Source organism: Bufo gargarizans, chromosome 3 (genome assembly GCF_014858855.1).
Source record: "Bufo gargarizans isolate SCDJY-AF-19 chromosome 3, ASM1485885v1, whole genome shotgun sequence".
NCBI lineage: Eukaryota > Metazoa > Chordata > Amphibia > Anura > Bufonidae > Bufo > Bufo gargarizans.
Genome location: NC_058082.1, coordinates 534,957,529 through 534,969,740, shown reverse-complemented (window position 1 = coordinate 534,969,740; position 12,212 = coordinate 534,957,529). Strand labels below are relative to the sequence as shown.

The window sequence follows — 12,212 nt, the reverse complement described above, 5'->3', positions numbered from 1 at the left end:
AAAGGTGATTGACATCCTTGGTCTCCTCCGAGCCCCGCAAATCTCGCGCCTGCTCCATCCATTTAAAAATTGTGTGGAAGGGGTTAACAGGTAGGGAGCCCCCCTCTCCCATCGGGGGCTGCTGTGCCATTTCAGCACCCGATTCTTAACGGGATCACAGAGGGAGGGGGCCCCCCTCCCTCCCTATCACCCGCTGCTCTGTTGTGGCAGCGGGTGATGGTTACCATGGCAACCGGGCGTCTTCACAGGCTTCCGACTTTCCATGGTGCTGATCAGACTTCTGCTAAAGACTAAGTGTAAAGTGAAAATACAGTGCAGTACACTATATATGTACTGTACTGTATTATACAGACATAAGATCCACTGGATCTTCAAGAACCAAGTGGGTCTGGGTAAAAAAAAAAGGTAACAAAAAAGTGAAAAAACACATTTATCACGGATTTTTAAAAAAACACTCACATATTAGGTATCGCCACATCCGTAATAACCTGCTCTATAAAAATATCACATGACTTAACCCTCAGGTGAATACCGTAAAAAAAAGGTGTAAAAATAGCCATTTTTTGTCACCTTACATCACAAAAAGTGTAATAGCAAGCGATCAAAAAGTCATGTGCACCCCAAAATAGTGCCAATCAAACTGTCATCTCATCCCTCAAAAAACAAACCCTACCCAAGATAATCTCCCAAAAACTGAAAAAAAATATGGCTCTCGGACTATGGAGACACTAAAACATGATTTTTTTTGGTTTAAAAAATGAAATAATTGTGTAAAACAAATAAATAAATAAAAAGTTGACATATTAGGTATTGTTGCGTCCGTAAGAACCTGCTATATAAAAATATTACATGACCTAACCCCTCAGGTGAATACGGTAAAAAAAAAACTGTGTCAAATAAGCAATTTTTTGTCACCTTACATCACAAAAAGTGTAATAGCAAGCGATCAAAAAATCATACGCAGCCAAAAATAGTGCCAATCAAGCCATCATCTCATCCTGCAAAAATCATACCCTACCCAAGGTAATCGCTCAAAAACTGAAAAAACTGTGGCTCTCGGACTATGGTTACATAAATAAGAAAGTAGACATATTAGGTATCGCCACATCTGTAATAACCTGTTCTATGAAAATACCACAAGATCTAACCTGTCAGATAAATGTCGTAAATAACAAAACATAAAAACTGTGCCAAAACAGCTATTTCTTGTTACCTTGCCTCACCAAAAGTGTAATATAGAGCAACCAAAAATCATATGTACCCTAAAATAGTACCAGCAAAACTGACACCCTATCCCGTAGTTTCCAAAATTGGTTCACTTTTTTGGAGTTTCTACTCTAGGGGTGCATCAGGGGAGCTTCAAATGGGACATGGTGTCAAAAAACCAGTCCAGCAAAATTTGCCTTCCAAAAACCGTATGGCATTCATTTCCTTCTGTGCCCTGCTGTGTGCCCGAACAGCAGTTTACGACCACATATGGGGTGTTGGTTCTTTTAACTACAGAATCAGGGCCTAAATATTGAGTTTTGTTTGGCTGTTAACCCTTGCTTTGTAACTGGAAAAAATATATAAAATTGAAAATCTGCCCAAAAATGTTTACATTTTATCTCTATTTTCCATTAATTATTGTGGAACACCTAAATGGTTAACAAAGTTTGTAAAAACAGTTTTGTATACCTTGAGGGGTGTAGTTTCTAAAATGGGGTCACTTTTTTAGAGTTTCTACTCTAGGGGTGCATCAGGGGGGCCTCAAATGGGACATAGTATCAAAAAACCAATCTAGCAAAATCTGCCTTCCAAAAACCGTATGGCATTCCTATCCTTCTGCGTGTGCCCGTACAGCAGTTTACGACCACATATGAGGTGTTTCTGGAAACTACAGATTCAGGGCCATGAATATTGAGTTTTGTTTGGCTGTTAACCATTCCTTTGTATCGGGAAAAAATGGATTCAAATGGAAAATCTGACAATGATTCCAATGATGAAAATCTGCCTTCCAAAAACCGTATGGCATTCATTTCCTTCTGTGCCCTGCTGTGTGCCCGAACAGCAGTTTACAACCACATATGGGGTATTTCTGTAAACTACAGAATCAGGGCCATAAATATTGAGTTTTATTTGACTGTTAACCCTTGCTTTGTAACTGGAAAAAAACATATTAAAATGGAAAATCTGTCAAAAAAGTGAAATTTTGAAAATGTATCTCTATTTTCCATTAATTCTTGTGGAACACCTAAAGCGTTAACAAAGTTTGTAAAATCAGTTTTGAATACCTTAAAGGGTGTAGTTTGTAAAATGGGGTCATTTTTGGGTTGTTTCTATTATGTAAGCCTTATAAAGTGACTTGAGAACTGAACTAGTCCTAAAAAAGTGGGTTTTAGAAATTGTCAGAAAAAAATTCAAGATTTGCTTCTAAACTTCTAAGCCTTGTAACGTCCCCAAAACATAAAATGTCATTCCCAAAATGATCCAAACATGAAGTAGACATATGGGAAATGTAAATTAATAACTATTTTTGTAGATATTACTATATATTATAGAAGTAGAGAAATTGAAATGTGGAAATTTGATAAGTTTTAAAAATTTGGGGTAAATTTGGAACTTTTTTATAAATAAAAATTAGTTTTTTTTGACTTTTGACTTCATTTTACCAGTGTAATGAAGTACAATATGTGATGAAAAAACAATCTCAGAATGGCCTGGAAAAGTTAAAGCGTTATAAAGTTATTGCTGCATAAAGTGACACATGTCAGATTTGCAATAAATGGCCTGGTCCTTAAGGTGAAAATGATCCCGTCCATAAGGGGTTAAGGGCATGCCAAATGGTGAGACGATAGAGCCACTAGCACCTAGAGGCTCATTTGCATATTATAAAAGTCACTGTTTAGCGCGAACAGTGCCAGGCAAGAAGACATAAGCCATACAGTTATGTTCTGCTAACCGTAGCACATTGCTTATGTCAGCCAGCTACATAACAATTTTTATGATGACAGAAACCCTTTAAATAAATCATAAATCTTTCATGAAATATAATCATTTTATATAAAAAGGATGAGGACATTCCTGACATTAAAAAAAAAAAAAAATATATATATATATATATATATATATATATAATAACATTATTATTATCATCATTATTATTATTATTACTATTATTATTATTATTCAGCCAGCGCTTTATAGTTCAGGGCTTCATGTACAAAAGTTAATAATTAGAACAAGAGGAATGAAGTCGCTGCTCACAAGAGCTTGCAATCTATGAGGAGATAGGGGAGACACAAAAGGTAAAAGTACTTATTTTGTAAAGTGGTCCAGCCATCTTGGAAAAATAGGGGAGCTGCATGAGCCAGTCACCAGACAATATCTATAGTGCTTCTGGGTGCAGTGGAGCGTTTGGTGGAGGATCATGTTGAGAAAATGATAAAAGGACGATATATGGAGAGGAGTTAGATAAGAGTAACATAAATCTGACATCTCCGATTCAGCAATTTTAGGAAACCCTTAGAACCCTGTTATGGCTAAAGATCCCTTTACAGTTATAGCCACCACTAGACACAAATAATGATACTCCTCAGCCAATGATGAAGTTATCATATTCCCTTTCAAGCTTTTCAAATCACTTATCATTTGTCAATGGCTTTTGAACTATATCTATATAAATGAGTATTAAATTCTACTCTTTAATTCCTAAAACAATTGCATGCTTGATATAGTATAGTTATTGGAAAAATGCTGATATCTGTTGACTCTCTGTATCAAAGGATGTCCAGAATGAGCAATATTTATAAAATACCTTAGTTACATATTTGACAAGGTTTATTAAAGGTACTATAGGCAAAAACACTAGGAGTCATCTGCTAAACCCACATATTAGGGGGAAGGAATGCCTTCTTATCTCCAACAGTTAAAATATTGAGAAAATCCTTTATTAATCTGGATGTTTTCTTTATTATTCTGGAGACCATACATTCCAAAATATATCTTCCTACCTCAATATTAGAAATAAGCAAATTTGTTAAATTTGTTTCAGGTTTGATTTGTCACAATTGTCCATAGGATTTGATTTAGGTGCAAATCGGTTCTACCCAAATCTATCTACCTATCTTCCTGTCTGTCTATTTATCTATGTATCTGTTTGTCAGTCTATATATCTCTTTAATGCTCCCAAATCAATTCTCAAGAAATTCTTATAGAGTCCATATATATCTATAGTATCTTCTCTAGGGCTAGGTCTAGTAAACAACAATCCAAGTGAGTGACCAAAGCTGGCCATACACACTGAATAGCTGTCAATCGAATGATCTCTCGGCCAACAGCTATCTCTCCTGACTTCCTCCTGTCTTCCCCATACATATATATATATATATATATATATATGTATATGTTGTGCTTGGTCAAACATGTACCGTATGTCTATTTTATGGAGACAGTGTAGAAAGCTGCTGCTAGACACTTCTCCCAGGAGAACAAAAGTATCAGGTGAAAATATTAATTTCACACAATCCTTGTCTCCCCCAACATCTGTCTGAAGACAGTCGAGAGCTCCCCACATACATTAGTGTGTAAACTGAAACCGCAGTTCTTGGTGGCTTTGGCCGACAAAGGAATTAATGTGCATGGCGAGCTTAAGCCCCAGAGACTCAAAAGGTTTCAAAGATAACATAATTTCTTATCAGCTTTAACATACAGTTATGTGGCAGATATGTTATCTTCTTTCCACACTGGTAGTTTTAGAAGTGTGTAATGATATGTAACTTTCTGATGAACTTATGGTTGGCTTATACGTGTACAGATGTGTCCTTTCATTGCTGTTGGTTCAAAATATTCCAAAATATTTGGCACAGGATTATCAGCTTTATATAAAAAACAAACAAACAAGGTTTTATGATACTCAGGAGATGTTTATACTAGATGTATCTATGTGTAGCCACCCTGTGGTTGTGATGTGAATTACGGTGTGTCAAGGGTTTTGCTAATATGTTGAGAAAGGAATTGAAATCATTAATCACTGTCAAGGATAGTAAGTTACTATCTGTACTCTGCCTAGTGACAGAATAGCAGCATAAGCCTGTGAATTTCTAGCTACTTTACACTTACTATAGATGATTGAGGTAAACTGTAGGCACTGATGATATATGTGTTGTAATGGAAAACTAAATAACAGGTTAACATTTTCAATACTTGCATTGTGTATGTGTATATATATATATATATATATATATATATATAAATATATACACACACACACACACAATGCAAGTATCTATATATCATCCCTATAAACAGAACCTTTTCTATATTAACCATAACTTTTCTTTGTTTTATTAGATTAACTTGCTGCAGCGGATCCTTCATAGAATATACAATAACTGAATGAAGCATATGAACTGACATCAATATTTGGAATAGCATCCCAGTCATTATTTCACCCTCCTGGAATGGGCTTTACAAAATCAGTAATCTGGATCGTACAGATGGCAATTATGCAAATAAGGCAATAATTTCTGTGGCTTCTTTCACATAGTGGAATTGTTTTATCCTGGCTGAAGTCATTCATTTGTTGTTGTCCTCTCTGCCTGGGAGATCTCACCTTTGCTGATGTTGATGTAAACAATGTCGAGACCAAAGGGATTACTATGGTTGCCTTTGATCTTCACTCCTGTCTGTGTCATAGTAAACTCAAATTTACTACTATGGATAACAGCATTTGCTGTAAGATTTACAATAATTGATGGCCAAGCACAGCATCCAATTGTACTTACGAATTATGGTAAGATACGTGGCACAAGAACATCATTATCCATAGAAATTTTGGGACCTGTAGAGCAATACTTGGGAGTGCCCTATGCTGCACCACCAACTGGGGAGAGACGCTTCCAACCACCTGAACCACCTTCATCATGGACTGATATCCGGAATGCCACACAATTTGCTGCAGTGTGCCCACAATATTTGGATGAAAGATCATTGCTAAATGATATGCTGCCAGCATGGTTTACTGCCAATATAGATACAGTTGCAAGCTATGTGCAGGTTCAAAGTGAAGATTGCTTATACTTAAACATCTATGTGCCAACTGAAGATGGTAAGTCCTATGTCCAAATTATTAAGTAATAGTGATCTTTCTTTCTTTCTTTCTTCCTTCATGAATCAAAAAATAATGTTACTGCCGACATGCCTATTTTGCTTACAGGGTTATTCATGGTACATTCATTGTGAACATTAACTGCTTTTCAAACGGAAATAAAAGCATGTTTAATTGTTTATTCTAGTTTCACCATTGTTACATTCGTTAAAATTTTAATTTTAATTTCAACATCAGACTCAAACTGAAAGAAAAGATCACTTTAGCCATCTTTTGCATTCATAGTCTGTAACTTTCTACTTATATTATGCTGCAAAATATGGAGCAGGTTACTTGTTGATAAGATGTTTTAAACTTTTTTGGTATCTTTTGCATATTTTTATCTTTTTGAGGGGGTTAACATATTGGTGGCCATTAATGTGTAATCAATGTGTATGGTCTAATCGCCAGGACTCTAGAATGGGCAGCAGTGAATTGACTTGAGATCATTGAATCTCGGCACAATAATGGGTACATATGACAGTGGCTGGTAATGTAGCGGCATCCCTTATTTCTATTGATTAGCAAGTTTTTTTTAATTATTAGTCCCAAGGATAGGGTTTTTGTTTGTGTTTGTCTTATAGAAAATATACACTTTATACTTTATATAACCTTTGTTTTTGTTTTGTTGTTATAAACTGGAAAAATAAAATATTGTGATCATTGATTAAGTTTTATAGAAGGTATTACTCTCACTAGTGTTGAGCAAAGTAAAGTATCCAAAGTGGACTTTGATTGAAATTTCAGGGAAAATTTTATTCACCACAAAGTTGAATTTCCTAGTGCTTCATAGTAACAAATAAATTTTGCCTGAGAAGGTCGTAAAAAAAAACATTTGAAATCTCGTACGTGTTGGTGTCACCATGCTTGCCAGCATGCGCTGCATGAAATTTTGCACGAGATCTTTAGTCATGCTGAAATGGATAAGGTGAGTGTGACGAATACCGCACCTCGCTGCTGCCGGAAGTCAAATATTTAGAGCCCAGTGAAACAGCGCTTCCTCAGCCCGGGAAGAGTGCCACTTGCTTCTCGTTTGATATAAGCCCCATCCGCTAATGGGATTATATAGGGTGAGAAACCAACCTGCAGTAGCGTATACCTATGCCAAAACACGGATGTGATTCGTGATTGAGATACCAGATCAGCACAAGATTAAATTCTATATTTTATTGCCTTAAGGGCTCACTAGACATAACACTATACACACAAAGAATATATACAGTGGTCTGAGGTTACAAATACAGATGTCGTGGTATAAACAGGGTTAAGCAGAACAAAGGTCAGTTTGCCAGGTATATGAGTCGTTTGGGTTGTGATGAGTTCTTAGCTGTAGTCAAATGGGAGGCAGTGATGTCATCAGTTTGCAGGTCTCTCTAAACACATGACACGATGTGACGCCCCTTCAGAGAAAAGACACGCCCGCTTGCTGGCATGAGCCTTTAGCCTCTAGTCGGCCCCTCCCACGCTCCCTCTTTTCTGGTGCTGGCAGCAATTGAGCCACAAAACCGATTAGGACTCATGGCTCCAGACCATAATGTCGCAGGGGGTGGTTCTGGGACCAGGGGGTGGTTCTGGGACCATCCGGCTACCAGTAGAGTCCAAGCATGGTACCGTTATTTGGTTTCTGTAGTTAGATATGTATAATTCCCCTCCCTGGCATCCCACTATCAAACTATGACCACAGGGACACAAATAGGTATCTGGTTTATGTCTGTGATGGCCGGTTCCATGATATCTGATAACTTTGATTGGTGAATGCCTTAGATTGCCTGCAGAGAGTTTTTTCCTGTTCCATCAGCTGGGTTCCCGGCTGGCTGGAGTGGGTGCTATGTGTAAACGAGTGGCTTGTTTGAAGCCAGGACCCCCTGCGGGCCTCCTCTCTCTGCTATCAGACAGCAGATGGCTGGTGTAAAAACATGGCTGACATTAAATAATAATCCATATTCCTCACAGTAAGTATTATTATTATTTTTTGCCAATTAGCCCCTGATCGGTTGCTATGGGCAACTAATATAGTTTTCTTTTGCACCAGATTTGATAAAGCTTCCCCTTTGTGTAGTGTTTTATTACAAATCAATGATAACTTTAATTCCATTTTTATTTTTTTATTTTTTTGCTTAATTAATAAAAATTGAGAGTTATGTAATTGATAGGGGATATTTTGCCAAGGTATAATCTGATAAGACACACAATGTTCATACTTTCCTAAGCAAATAAAAGTCTAATTATTGTATTCCTAACATTATGGTACTGTTATGTAGGCTCATGAGGTCCCTGCACCTCTATTTTATATATATATATATATATATATATATATATTGCTACTATATAGCACTGTAACTCAAAGCTATTCTCCCCCAGAAGTAATGCTTCCATAGGAGAATACTCCGCAGTGCTGCATCAGATCAAGCAAGACACAATTTTTTTATTCTCTGATTCATAGAGAATACAGCAGAGCCTCATAGACTTTTATAGCCATTAGGTGTTAGCGAATCGAACTTCGGATACAAAATCCAAAGTTGATTTGTTCCTAAACTTCATTTAATGCTGTATGGAGACCAATCATTTTAAAACATTAAAATGTATATGCTGCGACAAGGCTCCGGTACTGAAGCCAACCTCGGATTCCTGTCTTAAAATGTTTTTAAAGTTGTAGAATCAAAGCTCAAAGTTGTTTACCAAAGTCTTGCATGACTTCGTAATTTTGCCTTGCCATAGCACATATATTTTAATGCTCTACGACCACAGGTCTTCATACAACTTTACAACAAAGTTGGGGAACAAATTGACTTTGGATCTTGGATCTGAAGCTCAATTCGCTCACCCCTAGTAGCCATGTTACAGAACTATACAAGTTAGTGTTTTCAATAACTGTGAAAGGGTCATGTATGGCACATGGGTTAAAGCCAGGTGTATTATCAAGATTTGGCTACCTGCTTTACTACAACTCATGTACATGGCAAAAATAACATATGAAAATCTTAACAACTCTGAGCTTGGTCATAATATTTATGATTGTCACACAATAGTGGTATTAACCATTTCCTTACCAGGACAGTTTTTCAGTTTCAACAATGGGTCTATCTAACTGCAAATTACTGATTCATTTTTGAGCCAACCTACATGTATTAGATATTTTTCACTGGACATCTTAGACCTTCCATGTCATTAGGTGACAGATATAATATTTAAAAAAACAGTTAAGAAAAAACTGAAAATTATGAATCAAAAATATTTCTTTGTTTCTTATTTTTTTTCTGTTACAAAAGATTTTAAGACAAAACATTTCTATTTTTTATTTTGTAAAAGCAAAAAGGAATAAAGCGTGTACATTTGTATATTTTACACACACACAAAATTTGCTATACTAAAACTAATAAAAATATATTTTTATTTGATATTTTTGGGATAAGTTGTGGATGGAATGTTTAAGTACATAGCCTGCTATACTATTGCTAAAACTAGTAACTATAGCTATATATATATATATATATATATATATATATATATATATATATACATTTTATTTTCTTTATTTCATATTTTATAAATTTTATAAATTTTATATATTATTTAACATTTTTATCAATTTTTTTTTTTTAAGATAAATGAACCTTCTCCTGCCACTAAAAGGTCAGAAAGGGCACAATCTGCAAAAAACAAACAATGCAACTCCACTCTGCAAACACAAATAACAAAGTAAATACAACAGTGCCATGCTTACTATAGAAAATGTAAAATGCTAATGCTACGTTATAAATGTGAGATTCTTTTCAAATACATTTTGTGCCTGCCCACCGGCGTGAAGGTGATCTCTTTAGGACAGGAAACTAACACTAAATACCACATTTATTGGTGCCAGACTGGCTTCCATTAAATTCAGGGAATGCATGTTCGACAAGCATGCTGAGCCCACAATATATCATATCTCTTGTGGTGCCACAATGGCCTCCACTAAATTCAGGGGATGCAGGCTCCACATGCATGCTGAACCCACACTATAATCTACCCCTTTGGTGCCAAACTGTCCTCCATTTTGTTCAGTGACCGAAGGTTCCACAGGTATGCTGAGCCTACTCTGCATTGCACCTGTCCTGGTGCCAATACCGGAAGAGTAGACTATAGCTTTCTACTTATTAAAATCAGCTTATGGGGTGGACAGGCTGGTTAGGAGCACACAACCAATGGGGTCAGCAACACCTCCAATGCCATGGGGGTTAGTCAGCACATCTCAGTGCCCAGGTGCACGTCGCTATGGCTGAAAGCACAACAGCAAAAAACAAACTCTGCAAACACAAATAACAAGGTAAATACAACAGTGCCATACTCACTATAGAAAATATAAAATGCTAATGCTGCTTTATAAATGTGAAATTCTTGGCAAATACATTTTGTACAAAATTATTTGTGCCTGTCTGCTGGCGTCAAGGCCATCTCTTTAGAACAGTAACTCAACACTAAATACCACATTCACTGGTGTCATTCACTTTTTTTATTTTAATTTTCTTTATTTTGTATTTGATTTATTTTTATAATTTTTTATACATTTTTATGTTTTAATGTTTATTTATTTATTTATTGTTATGAAAAAGATAAATTAACTCTGTCCTGACACAATCTGGCTAGAAAGGGGGTAATTCAAAGTCTGCAGGCTGACAGTTTATTTTACAGCCAGCAGGGTTCAATCTCACATCAAGAAAAGCCCTCTCCTGCCAGCATTTACAATTTACACTTTGATGGATCGTTGTAGCAGGGCGCAACAATGATGCGACACAAAAATATTGCTTCTTCTGTTCTTGGGCATACATACTGTTATCAAAGCTGTTTAGTCAGTGTTACTGTACATGAAATGTTTACTAGATAAACAGAAAAAAGCAACAACACAGGTTAAATATGTACAGATTTAAATAAATAACACACTCCAAGTGGAGGCTCACCTTAAAATGTTGTGCTGAATATAGGCACAACACTTTTGTAGGCTTGTCAGGAAGAATCCAATTTCCCAAAGGATTGGTAGGTGGCCAGAGATGCGGACCCTGTCAATGGGGGTGCCTGGGTGGCTCCCACGGAAGGTTAAACATAGCCAGGTAAAATCATCCTTTGGTGCAAAAAAAAAACAAAAAACTGAATTTGTGTTGCAGCAATAAATTGTGTAGGTCATTTTGTAGAAATCTTTTAGGTTTTATTTGCAAAGCTGTTTAGTGATAGAACAGTCACAGCTATCTGCAGTGGCATGGGGCACTGGTCCTTAGCAACCATTCAGATACCACCTTTTCTTTTTTCAGAACTCCTTTTGTAAAATGAAAGGTGAAATCTAAGTGGTTGCTATGGGAATCTAAGTCTGCTTTCCTTTACAACAAATTTGATAAATCTCCCCAATGAGGTACATTAAATAGATGAGTAGATTAATTATACATATAGGTGAATAAAAAGGCAATTTTTTTTTTAAAGCTTGGTGGGCTATCTCGCTTTTTCAATTTTAAAAAAATAGAACCCTGAGCCATAGTCCTTTTTGAGGAACTGCACCCTCTTTTTTACCTGGTGCTGCTTTTTCTTTTTAGATTGATAGATAACTATATAAACAGATAGATAGATAGATAGATATATAGATAGATAGATAGATAGATAGATAGATAGATAGATAGACAAACAGATACATTTATGAAAATATTTTAAAATATTTATTTCCTTTCTATTTGGCTTATGTTAAATGTTTTACATGATGGCATGGTTTTACTTTACATTTTGCGTATGGGAAAATATGATTGGGAAAATACTTTGCATTGTATTGTATTATATGTAATTAGCCTCACCATTAGTAACAGTGAAAGCATTCCTCTGGTTTTGCCCATGACTTTAAACTTGAATAGCAAGCTATAGCCCCCTCAAATAATTGAAAATGAAAAGTGACAGTTTTCTGTTTACAAACTGTAGATAAGAACAGTAAAAGCAGCAAGGGGTAAGCAAAGGCTGACAATTGTTGTCCATATAATCTGATTAAACACATTACGCATCCTTACATGACAGTTCTCTGACAGGAGAAGCTTGGTTGTTATGGAGACAGACCATGAATTTTGCTTTTCAT

At 36.0% G+C, this 12,212-nt stretch overlaps 1 protein-coding gene across 1 annotated transcript in view; it reads left to right on the top strand.

The window, feature by feature from the left end:
* NLGN4X (neuroligin 4 X-linked) overlaps window positions 1–12,212 on the top strand; it is a 413,540-nt gene that overhangs the window by 130,498 nt on the left and 270,830 nt on the right. Inside the window, exon 2 of the mRNA XM_044287249.1 lies at window positions 5,332–6,088. Within this exon, the coding sequence (XP_044143184.1) occupies window positions 5,617–6,088 (472 nt within the window). The 5' untranslated portion in view covers window positions 5,332–5,616. The remainder of the gene's footprint in view (window positions 1–5,331; window positions 6,089–12,212) is intronic.